Below are 26,039 nucleotides of genomic sequence, written 5' to 3' on the forward strand. Positions count from 1 at the left end.
TGGTAAGATACATATTTAATTGTATTTTTTGGCCAAGGTGGGGGGGAGGGGGGGAGTGGCCAATATTGTTGTGCTTGAGGTGGCCTGGCCCCTAAATCCACCTCTGTGCAGGTATTTTTTTTTTTTTTTACTGAATCCTACAGATCCTGGGGTTCTGAATCCAATAGATACTGGGGATATGGAGTCTGGGTATGATTTAACCACTTAACTGATGATTTTCCCTTCAAAACCGTTCATAGCATTGTTTTTTTTGTTTTGTTTTTTGTTTACTATGGTTTCAAAAATATATATTTTTAAATAGTATATTATGCACATCTGCAGAAAGGATCTCCCCGTCAAAAACTGGGGGACACAGTGGGGCAGCACGTTCGCATGTGACCTGACCGTGCCAATTGAGGGGTTTTAAACTGATGTCATTGTGGGTATATTCCCTTGATTGGATTGCTGTAGAACCTGGCCAATTATTGTGGCCTGCAATGTACCTTTTTTGTTTCTATTTTGTTTTAGTTTTGCACCTTCATTCTTATTATCTGTTCTAAAGGCTTACAATATTTACACATTTCTGTGTTCTCTATGTTTTATTATTATTTTTTTAATAAAGTAATTTTTATTCAATAGAATGGAGATTAAGTTACAGAAATTGCATAGCAATGGCATATCACATATATCAAACAAATCACATCTTCACCTATGAGATAAGTTTACAGCAGTGGAGTAACAGGCTGTGTCCATGATGAAATGAGCAAAGACATACATTTGTTCGAAACATTTGGACTTGCAAGATCCGCGACTAATATATAAATCCCCATTAACCTTTTTGTTTTTCACCCTTAAACTAACCCCCCCCCAAAAAAAAGGGTACAAGAAAAGGGAAAGAAAGAAAAAAAACATAGAAAGAAGCACAGTAAGGAGGAATCATCTAATTCAGGACCTCTTCAGTCGTGCATGTATTTAGGCGAACACGCAGAGCTCAGCAGCCAAACATCTGAGCATACATCATTAAACATTAATTCAGTGACACAATAGCACTTCAGTGCCCACTATGATTGAGGGACCAGGTGGGAGTGGGGAGATTCCAGCCATGGAGACCAGACTCTTTCAAATTTGGCTGATGCGTTTTGTTTCATATATTTATATCTTTCCTTGGATATTGTATCGTTAACTAGGGTCTTGAGCGCAGAAACTAAAGGGCCACTAGGGGCCATCCAGAGCCTTGCAATGCAAACCTTAGCCAAGGCACATACATTGCGAGCATATAGATCAGACACAGAAGTAGAGCATCCCATCCCCAAAATACAAAATTGTGGGGTAAGCAAGCCGCCAGTCACTCCTCTGCTCTCCAGAATCGACCTGACCCCCAACCAGAACACCCGCAGCCTCGGGCAGTCCCACTTTAGATGCCAAAATGTTCCCACATCCACTCCGCACTTAGGGCAGAGGCTAGACCCGCCAGTCTAGCTGGAGTCATATATGTTCTATGTAGAATGAAGAATTGAATTTGTTGATACCTGAGAGACTTGGTAACTGTAGCAGGATATTCCAGAGCAAGGGCCCAGTCCTCCTCAGTTATTAGACCCATATCCTCCTCCCATTTTCCACGGAGACGTGTCAAAGGGTCCGTATGGAGTTTGGTAAGAAGATATCCATACGCAAGGGAGACCATCTTAACTCGACCCAATGTATTCACAAAGGTCTTGATGGGAAACGGGAGGATTCGTGGGGGGGACTCAGCAAATTGGGACTGGAGGGCATGACGAAGTTGAAGGTATCTGAAAAAGTAGGAGTTGGGTAAATCAAACTCATCTTTCAGTTGCTGAAAGGATTTGAGTACACTATCTAGGTAAAGTTGGGAAATAGAAACCACAGATCTAGGGGCCCATACCTCCCGTCCCTCAATCGCATGCAATTCAGGAAGCCAGTCAGAGTACCAAAGGGGGGTATCTGGGTCCAGGTCGTCGTACCCCAAGAGGTCCCTCAGGGCCCGCCATATCTTTAAGGCCTGGAAAATAATAGGGGGAAGAAACCGAGCTATGCTCCCACTCAGCAGCACCTGCATAGGAGAGAGGTGAGGAAAGTAGCAGCGAATGAACTCACAATGTAAAGAGTCAACGCCAGAATCCTGCACCCATACACTAATATGAGTCAGCTGAGCAGCGTAGTAATACATCTGAAAGTTAGGCATAGCCAGGCCGCCATCAGAGCGTTGCCTGGTGAGGGTATTTAACTGTATCCTAGGTCGTTTGTTAGCCCAAATCAGTGAGGATAAAACACTATTCAATTTCCTAAAGAATAATGGGTAGATATATACAGGGGACTGGAGAATAATATATAAAAGTTTGGGCAGTATGATCATTTTAATGAGATTAACCCTGCCAGACACAGTCAGTGGAAGCTTACACCAAGTTTTGGATTTGCACATGACCTGCTGCATGGTCGGGTCCAGGTTCAGAGGGATAAAATCAGAAGGGTCGTTAGTTATTTGGATTCCGAGATATTTAAATTGTATTGTCCAACATAATGGCAGGGAGATTTTGGGAACAGTAGGAGGGGGGGGGGGGGGGGGGGGGCTATGACTGGCATAATGTATGATTTAGACCAGTTGATTTGAAGACCCGAGTGAGCACCAAAGCTCTCTATCACACGCAGCAGAATGGGCATTGACTTGGTGTAATCTTGCAAAAACAACATGTCGTCGGCATAAAGAGCTATCCTATCCTCACGTGGGCCCGTACAGATTCCCACGATATCTGGGTGCGATCTTATCAGACAGGCCAAGGGCTTGATGGCCAAGGCAAACAGTGTGGGGGATAGGGGGCAGCCCTGCCTAGTACCACGGGACAATTGAAAGAAGGGGGATACATAGCCATTCACCAAGATCCTGGCACTCGGATGTTGATACAGTAATTTAGTCCATCTGATAAAGTTGGGCCCAAAGCCCATACAAGTCATCACCTCCCATAAATAAGCCCATTCAATGCTGTCAAAGGCCTTGGCCGCGTCCAGCGAGACCACAGCCGAGTCAGAAGGGGAGTCATGTGGGAGTTGTAAAATGGTATACAATCTACGTAGGTTAATAGACGTGGACTTCCCTGGCATGAAGCCAGTCTGGTCCGGGTGAATAAGGGAGGTGATCACTGTGTTAAGCCGTACTGCCAATATCTTTGCCAGGATCTTAGCATCGGTGGGAATCAGAGATATCGGCCTATAGGAGTCTGGAGACCTAGGGTCTTTACCGGGCTTTGGAATCACTATTATAACTGCCTCTGATATAGAGGGGGGAAGTTCGTTATTGGCAAATATATCTAAGTATAAGGCATGGAGCCTGGGCCCGAAAAAATCAATATGAGTTTTGTATACTTCGGAGGGAATTCCGTCACATCCCGGAGCCTTGCCATTAGGGGACACCCCAATAGCTGCAGTCACCTCCGCGAGCGTCAAAGGCGCCTCCAGTACCGCACGGGCCTCAGAGGAGAGTGCGGGCAGTGGAATACCCCCCAGATAATATGAGAGATCTAGAGTAGAGCATGTCAACTGTGAGCTATAAACCTTAGTGTAATAAGATCGGAATAGCTGCGCAATGTCCGGCGTGGTGTCAACAAAGGAGCCATCACTGTCGGACATTTGGGTGATCGTAGTCCCAGTACGATCATGATGTATCAGATGGGCCAGGAGGCTACCTGTCCTATCAGCCTGCATATAAATATTAGTAGCCCTAAAGAGGAGGGACCGTGAGTTTTTATCAGACAGGTGGGCCAGCCAAGCCGACTGAGCCACCAGCCAGCGTGCTTTCGTCGTGGGGGTACCATCCAGCAAATATTGGGATTCCAGATCTCTGGTGTCACTCTCAAGGGCCTTTTCCCTTTCCCTAGAGGATATTTTATGAGCTGCTATGCGTCCAATATATGAACCCCTCAAAAAAGCCTTAAATGAATCCCAAACCATCGTCCCCGGGGCAGACCCTGTATTGTCGTTAAAGTAACCCCCCCCACTGAGTCTCCAGGTCACTGCAGTCACCCAGCTGAGTCAGCCAAGAAGGGTGCAGCTTCCAATAAGAGTGCCCCCTCTGACTTTCCACAGCAAGAGTCATCAACAAAGGGGAGTGGTCAGAGACCCCTCGGGCCTCGTAGTGGACGTCAGTGATCACAGGGACGAGGGCGGGGGACACCAGTATCAGGTCTATTCTAGAAAAGGGGCCATATGTGCTGGAGAAACAGGAGAACTGACGGGCCGCAGGGTGACGAAGCCTCCACACGTCTACCCACTGCAAGCTATCCAAGAAATCAGCAAACTTGGTAGAACCACTACCCACCACCGCAGCATTCGGAGAATGCCATCTATCCAAAGACAAATCTAGTATATTAAAATCGCCCAGACATATCACCGGGGTGGTAGGAGAGGAAGCTATAAAAGAGGCAGCTTGCTGCAGCACAGCATGTGAAAAAGGAGGGGGGACATACACCGCTAAAATGTAATAGGGCTGGGAACTCAGTTTGCATTCCAGGAATACAAATCTTCCATACGGGTCAGTTTTGATCGATATTAACTCCAAATTGCTCCGATTTTTTAATCAGAACAGACACACCCCTGGAGAAGGAGGAATGAGAGGCATGGTAAGCCCATCCCACCCAAGCCCGTCATAGAGATAACAACCTATTTCCCTCTAAGTGGGTCTCGCTGAGGCATGCAATATCCGGGTCATATTTCCTAATCATATTTAGAACCAAAGAGCGTTTGATTTTATTATTCAAACCTCGGACATTCCATGCCAGAAATTTCAGGTTAATCATGACCCCAGGTAACCTCTGTGTGCCACACGGATAGACATCTCTCAAAATATATCTGAGAATCAGCACTATTAGCAACAGCAACATATATCCTATACAAGCCCTGCGTTGTAAGCCATACCATCCGGTATATTAAACATCCTTGTTTCAGAAAATACATAGATATGAAAAATAACAAACTAAAGAAAGAAAACCGAAAACAACAAGAGGAGCCGCAACTGGCAGCTCCCCAACCATCCTACCCCTCCCCGTACACCACCCCGAACAACGGCATACTTATATCCCAAACAACCAACCCCAACTACCAAGTGTTAAGAAGGCCTAGATTCTCAGCTAAACCTCTTTAACCAGTTCCACTTGAACGTGAAAAGTCTTGAGCCACCAAAGCAAAGGGGGGGGGCTCCCCGAACTATGGTCGTCTCCTCCGGTAGTCAAGATCCCAGCATCTTCAACGCAGGGAGTCAGTCCGGAGCCAGCTGACGAGCACCCGGCGCAAATCTGTCCAGCCATTGGGCCGCTTCTCTAGGAGAATTAAAGAACTTGGTCTCCCCATCCGCCACAACCCGGATCCGAGAGGGAAACAGCATGGAGTATGAGAGGTTGAGGTCTCGCAGACGTCGTTTAATAGGCATAAACTGGGCTCGGTCCTTCTGGACGTCTGCGGCAAAGTCCGGGAAGGCCGACACCCTGACTCCATTACGGACCAACGGGCCCTTCGTACAACCCAGGCGGAGAACCGAGTCACGATCCTTATAATGCAGGAATTTGGCAATGAAGGTGCGAGGAGGGGCACCAGGAGGTAACGGCCGAGCTGGTATCCTATGTGCACGCTCCACCGTGAATTGGGCCGTAAAGGACTCAGCGGCATACATCTCTTTAAGCCAGGATTCGAGGAAGTCCTCCGGCTGCGAGCCCTCCTCTCTCTCAGGCAGGCCCACAAATCTTACATTGTTTCTGCGCAGCCCACCCTCCATGTCTAGAAGCTTAGTTTGGAAGGAGGAAACCTGCTGGGTCACCGTGGACACGGATTGCCTGAGGGGGCCACACATATATCTTCCAAGTTGGAGACGCGTGTCTCCGCCTCACCCACTCTCTCACGGATACGCTGAACATCTTGTCGGAGTAAGGAGAGGTCGCACTGCACCTTTTCCATCTTATCGGAGAGACGCTGTTCACTGCCCGCTATAGCCTCCAGCACCTGCTGAATAGACTGCGCCTCTGCTGCCGCTGGGGAGTTGGTAGTAGACGCAGAGGGGGAGCTTGGGTGTGTTGGAGAGGCTCCCTGAGGAGGAGCTGATGACCCCCTGGGGTTGAGTTGCCTAACAAATCTCTCCAGTTTGGCCGCGGCCGCACTCTGGCCGTTCCTAACCATATTGAACAAGGAGCAGTCACAGACACCCCCGGATAGGGTTGCAATATAGAAGTGCAATCAGAAGGCGGCAGCAGCGAGGTCGTATGTATTCAGTGCCGGAAAGCAACCGTGCCCGATCTTTAGGTCAATATATCAATGGATAGGAAGCACAGGCTTTGTGTAAAAGTAAAAACAAAGGTAATATTAAAGAGAGAATATCCTGCAGCAAATTCCAGGAGGCAAAGGTAGGATATTGGTGTGCAGTACACTGTGAGATATTAGAGCAGCACAACAGTTCAGTCAGTTCCAAGCTATATGCAGCCCCTGCAGGGTAGACTGGGAGAGCTGTGCAGTAAGGCTATGTGTGGAGCTGCACCCAAAATGGCCCCCGGGTTCTCAGGCACTTCTCCACTTCTCCCCTTCCTCTGGAGTACCTGTCTTTGTTGTCCAGCCAGCAGTCCTGGGCCTCATCCAACCAGGCGTAGGAGGGATAACTGTGTCCTCCAAGGCGCCTCCTGCAGCCAGACAGCGCCGACCGTCCGTCAATGAGGCCCCGGGAGTCTCGAGGCCGGGGAACCGGAGGAGTCGCAGGCCGCAATTTCCGGAAGCCGTCCGCCGCGGTCAGCCAGCACACGGAGGCCGCGGACGAGGGTGCCCGCCACTGCCCGGAGGTGAGGGGGGACCAGCACTGGGGGGTAGACACCCCGGAGGGACTCAGGATGGGTTCAGGAGTTATTTGAACGGGGAGCTCCCGGGATCTGCTGCCTACTCCTTCACCGCCGTGGCCACGCCCCTATGTTTTATTATTATTATTATTATTATTATTATTATTATTATTATGTTTTTTAATATTACCCAACTCATTTGCATAAATTCACCCATTTTAAAGTAAGTGCATGGATTTGTGAGCCAAGATGGTTACATCTCGGGCTGCACATCCTTGCTCTGCATGAGAAGAGGTATTTTAGAATCAGTGGCATTCCTTCCTTACTACTGATTACACCTGTGTGTGCGTTTCTGACTGTGCCCCTACATGCAAAAATGTTATTTAGATGAGCTTAAAGCTGGGTACACAGTATACAAATATCGTACTGGTCAGCAAATAACTGTATGATTGGCCCAATAATTATATTTCACACGTACAAGTACCACACTCGCTCCAAAATTAGTTGGATCGGATGAGTGGATCTCCCTCCCTGCTTAAAAGAGGTGATTAACACTGTGCCGGTATTGTGCACATTTTGTAGTCTATACGCGCTGACAACCTCTGTAGATTTTTTGACATTTAGCAGCTACTTCGGCAGATAGCCTGTGCAGGGTGCACAATGTCACAATATTTCCATCTGATCATTAAGAGTCTGTATGGGGAGGAACAATTGTATAGTGTGTACACACAGTAGGGTCTGTCCATGAAGCAGAGAAAAGAGTGGAAAAGTGAGCCAACTGCTACGTATCATTTTATACAATGCACACGATAAATGTTACTTCAGTGTTGATTGGTTGCCATGGGCAACTTCTCCACTGACTCACATATCCACTCTTCTCAACTACTTCATGAATAGCCCTCAATATCAGATGTTCTCTGGAATGTTTCCTTACCAAAAGAAATGATTAGTTTGATGGCATCATAAGTGAAGTCTGAAAGGTGCGTGCCCAGCTTTAGAGGTGTGGGAAGGGGCTCAGCTTGCCGGAGTATTCACAGCTTATTTTTATTTCTTCCCTTGGTTTGAACTGATTGTCAAGAGAAAAGTGTTGGTGAAATGGATGAATTTAGTGCAAGTAAGTTGAAGTTTCCAGCCTCATATTCTCAGGGGATATTGCAAACCGGCAAAAGTACTATAATGCATGTTATATGGGGCCCATACATCAGGCAGCTATCTGGGCAATTCCCCATTCTGCCAGTGCCTGTGTCGGGTAATTGGAGAAATTCAACATGTTTTAAATCCTCGATTCTGACCGAAAAATGATCTGGATCGGGTTTGGGGCTTTTTTAACCTGCTGTATTTTGTCGATTCCCAGAGGGATTGTTGACCATCAATATCTGCTGATCTGCGTTTTTTGATCGGAACGGCGTTTGCAGAACAGGGAATCATGGCTTAAGTTATGCCATGCAATACATATGTGGCCCAGTTCTCCGTTTTGCTGATCCGTGGACATTGATGATTGCCGATCTGTTGGGTAAGCCCTAAAAAAACTGTTAAAAATTCTCAACTGGTCGATCCTGATAACTTATTTTTTTGTCTGAATCAAGGATTTCCAACAATCCCCCAACCCAGGCATCAGAAGAACGGGGAATTGGCCCAATACTCTCCTATTGTATGGAGCCCTTAAGAGACAGTAGGTTTTCTGAAAGCAGTTCCTGGGGTCAAAGTATCCAAGCATGTAATAGGTGCTGGATCAGGGGAGAACGTAAGTGAGAGAAAGAGAATGAGAGAGAGTGTAGGGTAAATAACTTTTTAAATCCTGTTCACATGAACCCATGTATCATTAGCTTTTATACAGTGAAGGCAGCGAGTTTGTAGGCTGCGTCAGTGTTCATGAGCATAGCTCAAAGTGCCCCGTGCTTTGGGGTTAATTAAACTTTAATAGCATATGTTTTTCAGAGGCCGTCTGACAAGCAGAAGGAATTACTCAATAAATGGAATGAAATGGGAACTGATGAACCAGGTACAGCATAAAATGTGGCTAATAAAAAAAACAAACCAATTATCTAGTGTGTTGTGTTTCTAGCACTAAACCGACTGCAGATACTATGATAAAATTGCACATCCCACAGGTGTCCTTTGTTACCTGCTAGAAAACAATGGGGGTAATTCTGAGTTGATCGCAGCAGGATCTTTGTTAGCAGTTGGGCAAAACCATGTGCACTGCAGGGGGGGCAGATATAACATATGCAGAGAGATTTAGATTTGGGTGGGTTATTTCTTTTCTGTGCTGGGTATATACTGGCTGCTTTATTTTACACTGCAATTTAGATTGCAGATTGAACACACCACACCCAAATTTAACTCTCTCTGCACATGTTATATCTGCCTCCCCTGCACTGCACATGGTTTTGCCCAATTGCTAACAAAGATCCTGCTGCGATCAACTCAGAATTACCCCCAATAGACATTCTTGAAAACATGTAAAATGCACAAAGAATATGTTTGCTTTGGTGAAGGGTCGGTTTCTCCTGCCCCAGTCTTTGTGCTGTTGCGTCACGTCTCTCTGCAGTGTTACTAGTAGTAATATACAGCTGATGTATGGCATGGCAGACACGCACTGGGGAACATTATCAGCGTCCAGTTTAGTCTCTCATGTGGCCAGCTGGTCGGCAGCTTAGACACAGTGCCTGTATCAATTCTGAGGTCACAGAGGACTGTGAGTGCAGTTGTAGATGGACCATTCTGAGGTCAAAAGGCAGAACTCCAGCATGCTCAGTAATCCAGTCCATTTTCTTGGCTTTGTATTAGGCTTGGCTTGGAGCCACACATGCTGCGATAACGAGACAATTGCCCGGCATTGCTGCAGATGTCACAGTGTGTGTAGCCAGAAGTAACTGAAGTGTCATTTAAATGAAAAAAAGAAAAAATGCTTTAAATGCATCTAAATGTTTAGAAAATGTAATTCCATGATCCCATCTCAAGTGCGATTACAGTTTTCAGCAGTGTTCCAGATATCCTTCTACTAAGGGTACAAACTGTCCTGCTTCTTCTGGAATTAATCTTTACTAGGTGATTCATCACGCCCTACGGGTGCTCTTTACACCGTCGTAAACCTTGCATGCCCATGTGGTGTAGGGGTGTGGGGGCGCAGCAGAAGAGGCCCGGAGGTACTGCGAGTGGGGGAGGGGATAGGGGGGTAATGCTTCTCCTCCTGGAAGCAGCTAAGCCGCTATCCTCCCTTTGGCAGTGGCTCTCCTGGAGGCACACAGCAGCCAAGCAACCAGTCACTATTAGCGCCAGTGTCCCAATGCGCCGCATTACAGGGAAGAAGATGCACTCCATAAACTACAGCTCCCAGCAGCCCTTAGCGCCGGAATATTTCGGCGCTAAGGGCTGCTGGGAGCTGTAGTTTATTTAGTGCATCTACTTCCCTGTAATGCGGTGCATTGGGACACCGGCGCTAACAATAGTGACTGGCTGGCAGAACTGACTGACTCGCTGAATCAATGTAAAAGGTGAGAGTGCTGTGCAGTGTCAGTGACACTGCACACTCACTGCACTGCACAGCATTGTCAACTTTTACATTGATTCAGCGTCCAGACATTACCCTCCGCGATATCACCCACTCTATCTGTTACATTATCCATCTCGGGGCTTCCAGGCCGGCAGGCCAGGTGCTGTGTTGCAGAGTCAGGGCCTCTGGGGATCTGGGCACGGCTGTGGCGGGAGGCACTTCTGTGACATCACGCGCAGAGGAGGCTCCGGAGTTCAGAGAGTATGCGGCGCAGGGAGGGCTTTCATACCCATCTATGCCGGTGGCCGCAGCAGCTTTTGTTCCACCTGCGCCACGGCTAGGGAGTGGGGATTGTTGATGCCGGAGGGGGCAGGCGGACTGGCAGCAGGACATAGGACGCTGCAGTAAAAGTATTTCTCTGACGTCCTAAGTGGATGCTGGGACTCCGTAAGGACCATGGGGAATAGCGGCTCCGCAGGAGACTGGGCACAACTAAAAGAAAGCTTTAGACTACTGGTGTGCACTGGCTCCTCCCACTATGACCCTCCTCCAGACTTCAGTTAGAATCTTGTGCCCGGCTGAGCTGGATGCACACTAGGGGCTCTCCTGAGCTCCTAGAAAGAAAGTATATTTTTGTTTTTTTATTTTACAGTGAGATCTGCTGGCAACAGACTCACTGCAGCGAGGGACTAAGGGGAGAAGAAGCGAACCTACCTAACTGGTGGTAGTTTGGGCTTCTTAGGCTACTGGACACCATTAGCTCCAGAGGGATCGACCGCAGGACCCGACCTTGGTGTTCGTTCCCGGAGCCGCGCCGCCGGCCCCCTTACAGAGCCAGAAGCAAGAAGATGTTCCGGAAAATCGGCGGCAGAAGACTTCTGTCTTCAACAAGGTAGCGCACAGCACTGCAGCTGTGCGCCATTGCTCCTCATGTACACCTCACACTCCGGTCACTGATGGGTGCAGGGCGCTGGGGGGGGGGGGCGCCCTGAGGGCAATATAAGACACCTTGGCTGGCAAATCTACACCATATATAGTCAGGAAGGCTATATAGGTGTAAAAATACCCCTGCCAGAATTCCAGAAAAAGCGGGAGAAGTCAGCCGGAAAAGGGGCGGGGCTATCTCCCTCAGCACACTGGCGCCATTTTTCCCTCACAGCTCCGCTGGAAGGACGCTCCCTGGCTCTCCCCTGCATTGTGACAAGCTACATAAGGGTAAAAAAGAGAGGGGGGGGCACTAAATTTAGGTGCAGTATGTATGTATGTATATATATATATATATATATATATATATATATATATATATATAATAAGCAGCTATAAGGGAAAAACACTCATTATAGTGGGATCCCTGTGTTATATAGCGCTCTGGTGTGTGCTGGCATACTCTCTCTCTGTCTCCCCAAAGGGCTTTGTGGGGTCCTGTCCTCTGTCAGAGCATTCCCTGTGTGTTTGCGGTGTGTCGGTACGGCTGTGTCGACATGTTTGATGAGGAGGCGTATGTGGAGGCGGAGCAAATGCCGATAAATGTGATGTCGCCCCCTGCGGGGTCGACACCTGAGTGGATGGTTCTGTGGAAGGAATTGCGCGACAGTGTCGACTCCTTGCATAAAAGGTTTGACGACATACCAAATATGGGACAGCCGGCTTCTCAGCCTGTGCCTGCCCAGGCGTCTCAAAAGCCATCAGGGGCTCTAAAACGCCCGCTACCTCAGATGGCAGACACAGATGTCGACACGGATACGGACTCCAGTGTCGACGACGATGAGACAAATGTAACTTCCAATAGGGCCACACGTTACATGATTGAGGCAATGAAAAATGTGTTGCACATTTCTGATGTTACCCCAGGTACCACAAAAAAGGGTATTATGTTTGGAGAGAAAAAACTACCAGTTGTTTTTCCTCCATCTGAGGAATTAAATGAAGTGTGTGAAGAAGCGTGGGCTTCCCCCGATAAGAAAATGGTAATTTCTAAGAGGTTACTAATGGCGTACCCTTTCCCGCCAGAGGATAGGTCACGTTGGGAAACATCCCCTAGGGTGGATAAAGCGCTCACACGCTTGTCAAAGAAGGTGGCACTACCGTTTCGGATACGGCCGCCCTGAAGGAATCTGCTGATAGAAAGCAGGAGGCTATCCTGAAGTCTATATATACACACACAGGTGTTATACTGAGACCAGCTATTGCGTCAGCATGGATGTGCAGTGCTGCAGCTGCGTGGTCAGATTCCCTGTCGGAAAATATTGATACCCTAGACAGGGACACGATATTGCTAACCGTAGAGCATATTAAAGAAGCACTCTTATACATGAGGGATGCACAGAGTGATATTTGCCGGCTGGCATCCAAAATAAGTGCAATGTCCATTTCTGCCAGGAGAGGGTTATGGACTCGGCAGTGGACTGGAGATGCAGATTCTAAAAGGCACATGGAAGTTTTGCCTTATAAGGGTGAGGAGTTGTTCGGGGATGGTCTCTCGGACCTCGTTTCCACAGCAACGGCTGGGAAGTCTACATTTCTACCCCATGTTCCCTCACAGCCAAAGAAAGCACCGTATTATCAGGTACAGTCCTTTCGGCCCAATAAGGGCAAGCGGGTTAAAGGTGCGTCCTTTCTGCCCAGAGGCAGAGGTAGAGGGAAAAAGCTGCAGCATACAGCCAGTTCCCAGGAGCAAAAGTCCTCCCCCCGCTTCCTCTAAGTCCACAGCATGACGCTGGGGCTCCACAGGCGGAGCCAGGTATGGTGGAGGCCCGTCTCAGAAATTTCAGCGATCAGTGGGCTCGCTCACGGGTGGATCCCTGGATCTTTCAAGTAGTATCTCAGGGGTACAAGCTGCAATTCGAGACGTCTCCCCCCCGCCGTTTCCTCAAATCTGCCTTGCCAACAACTCCCTCAGGCAGGGAGGCAGTGTTAGAGGCAATTCACAAGCTGTATTCCCAGCAGGTGATAGTAAAGGTGCCCCTACTTCAACAAGGACGGGGTTACTATTCAACAATGTTTGTGGTGCCGAAACCGGACGGTTCGGTGAGACCCATTTTAAATTTGAAATCCTTGAACACATATATAAAAAAATTCAAGTTCAAGATGGAATCGCTCAGGGCGGTTATTGCAAGCCTGGACGAGGGGGATTACATGGTATCACTGGACATCAAGGATGCTTACCTGCATGTCCCCATTTACCATCCTCACCAAGAGTACCTCAGATTTGTGGTACAGGATTGTCATTACCAATTCCAGACGTTGCCGTTCGGTCTATCCACGGCTCCGAGGGTCTTTACCAAGGTAATGGCCGAAATGATGATACTCCTTCGAAAGAAGGGAGTTTTAATTATCCCGTACTTGGACGATCTCCTGATAAAGGCGAGGTCCAGGGAGCAGTTGTTGGTCGGGGTAGCACTATCTCGGGAGGTGCTACAACAGCACGGCTGGATTCTAAATATTCCAAAGTCACAGCTGGTCCCTACGACACGTCTACTGTTCCTGGGGATGGTTCTGGACACAGAACAGAAAAAAGTGTTTCTCCCGGAGGAGAAGGCCAAGGAGCTGTCATCTCTAGTCAGAGGCCTCCTAAAACCAAAACAGGTGTCGGTGCATCACTGCACGCGGATCCTGGGAAAGATGGTAGCTTCCTACGAAGCGATTCCATTCGGCAGGTTCCATGCGAGAACCTTTCAGTGGGACCTGTTGGACAAGTGGTCAGGATCGCATCTTCAGATGCATCGGCTGATAACCCTGTCTCCAAGGACCAGGGTGTCTCTGCTGTGGTGGCTGCAGAGTGCTCATCTTCTAGAGGGCCGCAGATTCGGCATACAGGACTGGGTCCTGGTGACCACGGATGCCAGCCTTCGAGGCTGGGGGGCAGTCACACAGGGAAGAAACTTCCAAGGACTATGGTTGAGTCAGGAGACTTCCCTACACATAAATATTCTGGAACTGAGGGCCATTTACAATGCCCTAAATCAGGCAAAACCCCTGCTTCAAAACCAGCCGGTACTGATCCAGTCAGACAACATCACGGCCGTCGCCCATGTAAACCGACAGGGCGGCACGAGAAGCAGGACGGCGATGGCAGAAGCCACAAGGATTCTCCGATGGGCGGAAAATCACGTGTTAGCACTGTCAGCAGTGTTCATTCCGGGAGTGGACAACTGGGAAGCAGACTTCCTCAGCAGGCACGACCTCCACCCGGGAGAGTGGGGACTTCATCCAGAAGTCTTCCAACTGATTGTAAACCGTTGGGAAAGGCCCCAGGTGGACATGATGGCGTCCCGCCTCAACAAAAAGCTAGAAAGATATTGCGCCAGGTCGAGAGACCCGCAGGCGATAGCTGTGGACGCTCTAGTGACACCGTGGGTGTACCGGTCGGTTTATGTGTTCCCTCCTCTTCCTCTCATACCAAAGGTACTGAGGATAATAAGGAGAAGAGGAGTAAGAACTATACTCATTGTTCCGGATTGGCCAAGAAGAGCTTGGTACACGGAACTTCAAGAAATGATGTCAGAGGACCCATGGCCTATGCCGCTCAGACAGGACCTGCTGCAGCAGGGGCCCTGTCTGTTCCAAGACTTACCGCGGCTGCGTTTGACGGCATGGCGGTTGAACACCGGATCCTGAAGGAAAAGGGCATTCCGGAGGAAGTCATTCCTACGCTGATTAAAGCTAGGAAAGAAGTAACCGCAAACCATTATCACCGCATATGGCGAAAATATGTTGCGTGGTGTGAGGCCAGGAAGGCCCCAACGGAGGAATTTCAGCTGGGCCGTTTCCTGCACTTCCTACAGTCAGGGGTGACTATGGGCCTAAAATTGGGTTCCATTAAGGTCCAGATTTCGGCTCTATCGATTTTCTTCCAGAAAGAACAGACTTCACTACCTGAAGTTCAAACTCGTCCCCAATTTCTCCCTAAGGTGGTATCAGCCTTTCATCTGAACCAACCTATCGTGGTGCCTGCGGCTACTAAAGACTTGGAGGCTTCCAAGTTGTTGGACGTAGTCAGGGCCCTGAAAATTTATGTTTCCAGGACTGCGGGAGTCAGAAAGACTGACTCGCTATTTATCCTGTATGCGCCCAACAAGTTGGGTGCACCTGCTTCAAAGCAGACTATTGCTCGCTGGATCTGTAGTACGATTCAGCTTGCACATTCTGCGGCTGGACTGCCGCATCCTAAATCAGTGAAAGCCCATTCCACGAGGAAAGTGGGCTCTTCTTGGGCGGCTGCCCGAGGGGTCTCGGCTCTACAACTTTGCCGAGCAGCTACTTGGTCGGGGTCAAACACATTTGCTAAATTCTACAAGTTTGATACCCTGGCTGAGGAGGACCTAGAGTTTGCCCATTCGGTGCTGCAGAGTCATCCGCACTCTCCCGCCCGTTTGGGAGCTTTGGTATAATCCCCATGGTCCTTACGGAGTCCCAGCATCCACTTAGGACGTCAGAGAAAATAAGATTTTACTCACCGGTAAATCTATTTCTCGTAGTCCGTAGTGGATGCTGGGCGCCCATCCCAAGTGCGGATTGTCTGCAATACTTGTATATAGTTATTGCCTAACTAAAGGGTTATTGTTGAGCCATCTGTTGAGAGGCTCAGTTGTTATCATACTGTTAACTGGGTATTGTATCACGAGTTATACGGTGTGATTGGTGTGGCTGGCATGAGTCTTACCCGGGATTCAAAATCCTTCCTTATTGTGTCAGCTCTTCCGGGCACAGTATCCTAACTGAAGTCTGGAGGAGGGTCATAGTGGGAGGAGCCAGTGCACACCAGTAGTCTAAAGCTTTCTTTTAGTTGTGCCCAGTCTCCTGCGGAGCCGCTATTCCCCATGGTCCTTACGGAGTCCCAGCATCCACTACGGACTACGAGAAATAGATTTACCGGTGAGTAAAATCTTATTTTTTCCCCCCATATCTACAGCGCAGAGTCTTGCTGCAGATGCAGTGGCATACCCTCCATCTGTACCTTTTTGACAGGTACAGTACCTTTTTTATGGTCTGTACTGATTTTTGGCTCTCCAAACTTCCATTGAAAGTATAGGAAAAGGGGCGTGGCCACACAACTTTACCCGTGACCACGCCCCTTTTTTTATTTGTACCGATTTTTATGTGTCAATTGTTGGAGGGTATGTTGCTGCAGATGCAGTGGGCCTATTTTGGTGTGTAGACCTGGAGCTGCAGCTCCATCAGCCCCATTGTTAATCCTGCTCTGGGAACACACAGCAGCCAAAGGGCAGAGCCTCCCATTGGATGCAACCTGTGTGGGAGAGCGTTTCTCGCTCAATCAGCTGTGGACTGGGTGTGATAGACCTGCTGCTTAACCAATGAGAGCTCCTAGCCAAGCCCAGCGTTATACACACAGTCACTCGGGGCTATTATATAGGAGATTAATGCAGTGGAGGCTGTACTATGCAGATTTCAGTCTGTAATGTGACCCCCCTCACCCTTCTTCAGTGCCATGGACAGGGAAAAGGTGAACCTGCTGTGTACCCGCAGTGAAAGCAGCCTGAAGGATCTGTAATGTTAATGTGTGTGTTTGTATATCCATAAGTGGAAACCTGTGCCACTCATTGATTTTCCACAGGCCATTGCAGCATCACTTGCACCAGCTCCAACCTAAGTGCAAGTTGTCTGTCAAGAGCAGGCTTCCCTTCTCTGTACACGCCCACTACACTCCCATAACATTCCCTTGACAATCCCAAGACAGGGCCGTTTCATGTGCTTGCATTGTTGACACCCTGAAACAACTAATTTCACAGAGTAAACGTCCCCCCATGAGTTTGGACTCCGAATAGGTCGGACGTACATAAAAGTGTGCAAATTCCCATCTTTGCATGTACTAGATCCATGGACATCAATGCATAGAGAATCAGTCCCGTATCTGACCACCGTTTCCTTCACACCTACATCCGATATCCAGTTCTGTTCTCTCCCACATAACTGAAGACTTTACAGAGGTGTCCTCTTACATCCTTGCTGCAGTCACGCTATACATCCCTTGAAGTCGCGTCATGCCGTGGCTAAACTCTGTAGCGCCGAGCACCTTTTTTTAATGTTTTTTTTCTGTGAAAAATGTGATTAGAAAGACTAAAGAGTGATTAGAAAACTGGACAGAAAGAAAAGCTGGTGATCAGGGCTACGGATGACTCCAAAAACAAAAATGGCACTGGGCAGACACCTCGTGGGTGCGCTGGCAGAGCTACTAATTATTATTATTTTTTTTAAACTCTTTATTTATACCAGGAGAGACAAAGAAAGTATACAAAACAGATTCAATTGTACAAAAAAAGGCGAAAACCAGTCTCCGTGGATTTTTTTTTTCCAAAAACATTTACAGTTTAGAGAAAAAAACAAACAAAGAAGTCCCGCAAGAGGGGACCCATTGCGAGGGAGAAAGAAACAAGGAAGAGCGAGGGGAAGAGAGAAAGGGAGGTGAGCAGGGGGAAAGTAGAAAAGGACAAGCACCGAAGCAAAAGACAGGGCCGATCTAGGCCATAGGGAGAAAAGTATACCAAAGATAACAATACGTAATGCATAAACATACCAATATAGATATAGGTATACGAGTCAGGCATTGGTCAATAACTATCAAATAATGAGAAGAGCCGGATGGCGTCCGGAGGGAGGATCCAGGAACAGCATGGCTAGATATAGGGGTATATGCAATTGCGGTCGAATTCGCGGCAATTTTCGCCGTTTTTTAATTCGACTCAATTCGACAGGTGAATCCCGGAAGGTGGCTTCCGGAATTCACCATATTCAATGAAAAACGGATTCGCCAGAGTTGCGGGCGAAAATCGGCCGATTTGGCGGATTTTGCCGCGATTTTAAAAAACGGTAAAAAAACGTGAAAAACCCGAAAAAAAAATGGCGTGGGGTCCCCCCTCCAAAGCATAACCAGCCTCGGGCTCATCGAGCTGGTCCTGGTTCTAAAAATGCAGGGGAAAAATTGGCCAGGTATCCCCCGTATTTTTAAAACCAGCACCGGGCTCTGCGCCTGGTGCTGGTGCCAAAAATACGGGGGACAAAAAGAGTAGGGGTCCCCCGTATTTTTAACACCAGCATCGGGCTCCACTAGCTGGACAGATAATGCCACAGCCGGGGGTCACTTTTATGCCGTGCCCTGCGGCCGTGGCATTAAATATCCAACTAGTCACCCCTGGCCGGGGTACCCTGGGGGAGTGGGGACCCCTTCAATCAAGGGGTCCCCCCCCCCAGCCACCCAAGGGCCAGGGGTGAAGCCCGAGGCTGTCCCCCCCCATCCAATGGGCTGCGGATGGGGGGGCTGATAGCCTTTTGTGATAATAAAAAGATATTGTTTTTTCCAGCAGTACTACAAGTCCCAGCAAGCCTCCCCCGCAAGCTGGTACTTGGAGAACCACAAGTACCAGCATGCGGGAGAAAAACGGGTCCGCTGGTAAAACTTTATTACACACTACCGACACACACATACTTACCTATGTTGACACGCCGACTGCCACGGTCTCCGACGATCCGAGGGTACCTGTGAAAAAATTATACTCACCTTCCAGCGTCCAGAGATAAATCCACGTCCAGAGAGTAAAATCCACGTACTTGTTTAAAAAAAAAAAAACGCAAAAACCCGCTCCATACCGGACTAGAAAGGGGTCCAATGCTTTCACATCAGACCCCTTTCTCCCGAATGCCGGGACATCACGTGACTCCTGTCACTGACGTCCCTTCAGCCAATCAGGAAGCGCTACTTCCGTGGCGCTCACCTGATTGGCTGTGCGCTGTCTGTACTGTGACAGCACATCGCAAAGCCGCTCCATTACTTTCAATGGTGGGAACTTTGCGGGTAGCGGTGGGGTCACCCGCCGGTCAGCCGCTGACCGGCGGGTGACCTTACCGCTAGCCGCTAAGTTCCCACCATTGAAAGTAATGGAGCGGCTTTGCGATGTGCTGTCACAGTACAGACAGCGCACAGCCAATCAGGTGAGCGCAACGAAGTTGCGCTTCCTGATTGGCTTAGAGACCTTTCTGTGACAGCTGTCACTGACAGGTCTCATTCGTGGAAAGGTGTCCCATGTGTCAGCATGGGACCCCTTTCAGTCCGGCATGGAGCGGGTGTTCGGTTTGTTTTTTTGCCAAGTACGTGGATTTATCTCTGGACCATGGCTGAGGTGAGTATATTGATCTTTTCTTTTCAGGTATCCGTGGATTCTACATGGAGAAGAGGACCGATGTCGGCGTGTGAACATAGGTAAGTATGTGTGTGTCGATGTATGAAATAAAGTTTTACTGTCGACGGTGTGTGTGTTCTGTTTTTATTTGGGTATTTTTCCCCCAGTAGTACTACAGGTACCAGCGGGCCCGTTTTTCTCCCGCATGCTGGTACTTGTGGTTCTCCAAGTACCAGCTTGCGGGGGAGGCTTGCTGGGACTTGTAGTACTACTGGAAAAAACAATATCTTTTTATTATCACAAAAGGCTATCAGCCCCCCCATCCGCAGCCCATTGGATGGGGGGGGACAGCCTCGGGCTTCACCCCTGGCCCTTGGGTGGCTGGGGGGGGGACCCCTTGATTGAAGGGGTCCCCACTCCCCCAGGGTACCCCGGCCAGGGGTGACTAGTTGGATATTTAATGCCACGGCCGCAGGGCACGGCATAAAAGTGACCCCCGGCTGTGGCATTATCTGTCCAGCTAGTGGAGCCCGATGCTGGTGTTAAAAATACGGGGGACCCCTACTCTTTTTGTCCCCCGTATTTTTGGCACCAGCACCAGGCGCAGAGCCCGGTGCTGGTTTTAAAAATACGGGGGATCCCCTGTCAATTTTTTCCCCGCATTTTTAGAACCAGGACCAGCTCGAAGAGCCCGAGGCTGGTTATGCTTTGGAGGGGGGACCCCACGCCATTTTTTTTTATGATTTCACCGTTCCAGCATAAAAAAAAAAAAAATAATATTTTAAAAAATATATAAATAATATTTGTGCCTCCAAAAAAAAAAAAAAAAAGTACCTAATCCCTTCTAATATAAATAGATCTGCTATTCCCCCCCAAAAAAACACAAAAAAAAACATGTTTAAAATTTTTTTATTTGTTTTCACCCTCCAAAGTGTGGCGGATTGAAAATGACGAATTTGCTGTCTAAAAGCACTGCTGTCGAATTTCCAAACTTGAATTGAATATGCTTTGGTCGAATTGCAGCACTTGTATCATTGCAGAAAAGTCGAATTTGCAAAAAGTCGAATTTCAAAAAGTCGAATTTTGAAAGTCCGTTTTTTGGTCGGAAAGCACTGAATTGCATAGGCGATTTTTTTTTTTGGTCGAAAATGACCCGAAATTCGACCGCAATTGCATATACCCCATAAACGGGTGGCATGAATAAAGGAATGTGTCGCACATCAATGTGGGGGAGACATCATGAGCAGCCAGGGGCCCCAGACCAGTTCAAATTTATGGGGACTGTCATGCAGATAATAAGTGATCTTCTCCATATTAGCCACGAACCAAATATAATTATTCAGGGCAGGGATAGTAGGGGCAGCGGAGGCCTTCCAATTTTTGGCAATTAAAGATTTAGCATGCACAAAAATATGGGAAAACAGTTTATTTAGGAGCGGGTCAAGATCTGGGAATGGTCGAGCCAACAAAAATACCGAAGGGTCCAGTGCGAGTCCTAAGCCAGAGAGGGATTTCAGTATATCGAGTACTTTGTTCCAGAACCGGGCTATATGTGGACAAGTCCACCAGATATGGAAAAGAGTTCCCCGCTGACCACATCCCCGCCAACAAACAGGAGTAGCAGAAGGGAACATCCTAGACAATTTGTCCGGGGTGTAATACCACCGATAATATCATTTATAGGATGTCTCCTTGAGTCGGGTAGAGAGAGAACTTTTAGCTATGCCCTCCCGTACCTCCTCCCAGCAGGCGTCGTCCGGTGGGGGACCCATGTCCCTCTCCCACTCCCGCTCATGTCGGGTCTGTGATCCCGAGGAAACTCCAACCAACATGGGCCCTCATTCCGAGTTGTTCGCTCGGTAAAAATCTTCGCATCGCAGCGATTTTCCGCTTAATGCGCATGCGCAATGTCCGCACTGCGACTGCGCCAAGTAAATTTGCTATGCACTTAGGAATTTTACTTACGGCTTTTTCATCGTTCTGGCGATCGTAATGTGATTGACAGGAAATGGGTGTTACTGGGCGGAAACAGGCCGTTTTATGGGCGTGTGGGACAAACGCTACCGTTTCCGGAAAAAACGCAGGAGTGGCCGGAGAAACGGAGGAGTGTCTGGGCGAACGCTGGGTGTGTTTGTGACGTCAAACCAGGAACGACAAGCAGTGAACTGATCGCAGATGCCGAGTAAGTCTGGAGCTACTCAGAAACTGCTACGAGGTGTGTAATCGCAATATTGCTAATACATAGTTCGCAATTTTAAGATGCTAAGATTCACTCCCAGTAGGCGGCGGCTTAGCATGAGCAAATCTGCTAAAATCCGCTTGCGAGCGAACAACTCGGAATGACCCCCATAGTACAGATTAGTGAAATTAGCCCACCACCTAAGGTTTTTTTAAATACATAGGGATTCAAATGAGGTAAGCTTCCGTAATACGTCATCTTGAGGCAGGGAGAGAAGAAAATGTCGGATCTGAAAGTATTCAAAAAAGGGAGGGGATAGGGAAGAAAACTTACATTTGATATCATCTATCGACATCCAGTGGTTTTGGAGAGAGAGATCATATACCACGTGAACCCCAGCGCTAAACCAGGATGTGAAACGAGAAGATGAAACCCCATCGGGGAAGGCCGGGTTATCCCAGAGGGGGGTGAGGGGGGAGTGGGAGGAGGACAAATTGTATTTCCTGAGAGATTAATGCCAGATAGAAAGATGGAATTTTAGAGAGGGAAAAGGGTTCGTTAGAGTGAGCTGATATGGTTTGCCCAGACCCCACAGCGAAGCCAGTGAGCGAAGCCCCAGTGAAAGGGCTGCTAGGTCGACCCAGGCAATAGAGCCTCGGGGCACAAAAGAAGCCACCATTTGACTTAGATGGCTAGCCAGATAATAAAGTTTAACATCGGGGAATCCCCGACCCCCTTCAGAACGAGGGAGCCGAAGTACAGGAAAGGCTATACGTGGGGGTTTATCGTTCCAAACAAACTTCACAAATGAGGACTGGGCGTCCCTAAGAACCCTCTCCGGAACCCTCACAGATCAAGTTTGAAAAAGGTAGAGAAGTTGTGGCATTACTGTCATTTTAAGGGCAATAATCCTACCCAGCCAGGATATAATATGACCTCCATTTAGCCAAGTCCGATTTAATCTTAGTAAGTAGCCGCGGGAAGTTTTCCGAGTATAGAGAGTTATAGTGGGAAGTAATATAAACACCCAGATATTTAATCTTATTGGTCTGCCAACGAAGGTCATAGGAGGACTGCAGGGAGCATTTAAGATCTACAGAGACATGCAATAACATAGCTTCGGATTTAATAAAATTGATTTTGTAGCCCGACAGGGAACCATATTCCTCAATGATCTGATACAAGGTGGGGAGAGAAGACTGCGGCTGAGTTAAAGACAACAGTACATCATCCGCAAAAAGCGAAATCTTAAACTCCTGTGAGCCCTTCTTCACACCCCGAATTCCGTCAGAGTTTCTTATCATCGCGGCCAAGGGTTCTATGACCATGGCAAACACTAGGGGGGGAGAGAGGACATCCCTGTCTCGTGCCGTTAGATAATGGGAAGGGAGGGGATAATATTCCGTTGGTGATAAGGTCAATCGCTCTTCTAGTGTTGTCCCTGGCTTGACGGCCAGGGATAAATCCCACCTGGTCATAGTGTATCAAACTCGGGAGCACACCGTTGAGACGGGAAGCTAAAATTTTGGCATAGAGTTTAATATCCAAGTTCAATAAGGATATCGGCCGATAATTAGCACAGTCCCGAGGGCCCCTGCCCTCCTTGTGGATAACTATCACCCTGGCCTCCAGCATAGTACTTGGGAACGGGGCGCCATGCAGGACCGCGTTAAACAGTACTCTAAGGTGGGGGATCAAAATGGAGCCAAATTTTTTGTAATACGAAGCCGAGAAGCCATCAGGGCCTGGGGCTTTAGAGCAGGGCTGGCCAAACCGGTCCTCGAGATCTACCAACAGTTCGCATTTTCCAGACCACCTAGATGGTGCACAGGTGTAGTCATTACTAATTAAGATGTGATGCATTCATTCCAAACTGACAATTCTACAGATCTCCAGGAGACCTGGAAAACATGAACTGTTGGTAGATCTCGAGGACTGGTTTGGCCAGCCCTGCTTTAGAGGATTTAAAATTCTTCAGGACGGCAGCAATCTCCTCGTCGGTTATATCCTTATTCAGCTCCAAGGAGTCGAATTCAGACAGCCGGGGGAGATCGGCCCTATGTAGAAATTCTGAAATTAAAATTTCCGGGGAGCCAGGACCCGAGGGGGCTGAGTCTAAGTTATAGAGTTTAGCATAATAGTCCCGAAACACCCCATTTATAGCATCTGGAGCATGCGTAACTTCGCCAGATTCAGTATGTACTGCCAAAATATTGTTCCGTGACCGCTCGCTCTAAGACGGGATGCCAAGAGTCTATCGGCTTTGTCTCCCTTTTCATAGAAGGACTGATTAAGCTTTTGGAGAGTCTTCGCCGTGCGCTCCGACAGGGAGAGCGAGATCGCAGATCTCGTGTCCAGCAAAGCTTCTAAGTTGGCAGGGGTAGGGGACAATTTATGACGTCTCTCAAGGCTCTGGAGTTTGGTTGAGAGTGAAAGGAAACTAGCTTCCTGAGTCTTTTTGAACCTAGAGGCCTGGCTAATCAGATGGCCACGGAGGACAGCCTTATGTGCTTCCCATAGGGTAATAGGTGAAATCTCCGGGAGGTCAATAAGTAGAAAATAGTCCGTGAGGCAACTCTTAATCTGGTCAGTGACTTCCGGACTATGCAATAGGGAATCATTCAACCGCCAAGAGGCAGGTGGGGGACGGGGGGCAATGGAATGGAGATCGACAGAGATCGGGCAATGATCAGACCGTATCATAGGATGTATACAAGTGGATTTTAATTTAGAGGATAGGTCCCGGCTGAGTAGGATCATGTCTATCCTGGAGTAGGACTTGTGGACAGGGGAATAAAAAGTATAGTCCCTAGTAAGGGGATCAGTCAACCTATATGCGTCAAAAAGTAGGTGAAATTTCAAAAGTTCTGACAGCACAAGAGATGCCGAGGTCGAGCGTTTAGGGTTAGAAGGGGAGGGAGAAGAAGGGGAGGATCTATCTAACGAGGCGTCAAGAACCTCATTAAAATCTCCTGCTACTATAAGCTCGCCCTTACAAAGTCTGGTAAGATGTGAATTCAAACTTCTGAAGAAGGTGACCTGGTTCTGGTTCAGAGCATAGACATTAACAAGAGTGCAAAGGATATTATTTAACTTCCCAATAAGAATGAGCCATTTACCCAATTTATCTACATAACTGTCCAAAAACTCGAAAGTAAGGTGGGCGGTTAATAAGATGGAGACCCCTCTCTTTTTGTGTGTGGCATCACATGCATGAAATGTAAGGGGGTAGGACTTAGACTTTAAATCAGGATGAAGGGATTTCTTAAAGTGGGTTTCCTGTAAAAAGACTATATCCCCTTTAGCCTGCTTGAGGGAGAGAAAGAGCTTAGTGCGTTTGGTGGGGCTGTTCAAACCTTTAACATTATGTGAGTATATCCTAAGAGCCATGACGAACGAGTTTTCAGAACGCTTCACCTCCTCCCTCCGGACTCCGCATCTCTGCAACAAGCTGAAACAAGAATATCAGAAACAGACTTGGCAAACGGTATATATCCTCATACCCCTGAACAAGAAAAGGGAGACAGAGGGACAAGAGAAACAAGAGTCGAGGAAAGTAGGAAAGAAGGGAAGGTTGGAGACCAGAAGAAATCACATCTGGTCTAACGTGCCGGTCAGGAATTGACAGAGAAAGGTCACTAAGTGACAACAACCGGACTCGGGTATAATACCCTGCTATGGGGACGCGGCCCGGCCGGGCCAGGTGCATCCTGGACGAAAGACACCCACTATCATGCGTCCCGAGTCCAGGGACCTATATCACAAGGAGCTAAAATGGGACAAAACTTCCTAAATACCACTACCAGGAAGGGTAACCGGTAATACACAAATAACTACCCAGGGCCGAAACGGGGATCAGCTTAGGTGAGCTATAAAGCCAACGAACAATAAAACAAAAAACGTCAGAACCAATATAAAAAGGTACATTGCTCGTAGGGGGAGTCCCAGCCCACCCTCACCCCAATATGTACGGATACAGTAGGGAGAGCTGAAAAGCCCACAGACATGAGTTAGGTATGGGGGGAACAGGTCTGGTAGACGTAATGAAAAAAGAGAAAGGTTACAGTTTCACTACATATACATGCGCAGAAACAACAAAGTACAAGATTAAACAATAAGTAGACACATAAGGCATCAGGTGGGAGGGCCAACAGAGGCAGATTTCCGTGTAGAGGGCACTCTCGTCCAGTCCCTATTCAAGGAGCGTCTGGCAGTGGCAATCGACTCTGTGGGGGAAACCTCGGCCATCCGCCGCGGAGACTCAGATAGGGCCGGTGGAGGAGAGAGGCCCAGGGTGTGTAAGAGTCCTTTAGCCTCGGCCAGATCCCTAGCCGAGTGGAGGCGGTTATGATGCCACACCAGAATGCGAAAGGGGAAGCCCCATCTATAACTATTGTTATTGTCCCGAAGTACTGAAGTAATGGGTCTGA

At 48.2% G+C, this 26,039-nt stretch overlaps 1 protein-coding gene across 4 annotated transcripts in view; it reads left to right on the top strand.

The window, feature by feature from the left end:
* The window catches only part of TBC1D19 (TBC1 domain family member 19), a 503,848-nt gene that overhangs the window by 182,671 nt on the left and 295,138 nt on the right, over positions 1–26,039 (top strand). For all 4 annotated transcript variants that reach the window (XM_063922181.1, XM_063922190.1, XM_063922171.1 and 1 more), the window contains one exon: positions 8,739–8,802. In XM_063922181.1, the coding sequence (XP_063778251.1) occupies positions 8,739–8,802 (64 nt within the window). The remainder of the gene's footprint in view (positions 1–8,738; positions 8,803–26,039) is intronic.

This window comes from Pseudophryne corroboree, chromosome 1 (genome assembly GCF_028390025.1).
Source record: "Pseudophryne corroboree isolate aPseCor3 chromosome 1, aPseCor3.hap2, whole genome shotgun sequence".
Classification (NCBI taxonomy): Eukaryota; Metazoa; Chordata; class Amphibia; order Anura; family Myobatrachidae; genus Pseudophryne; species Pseudophryne corroboree.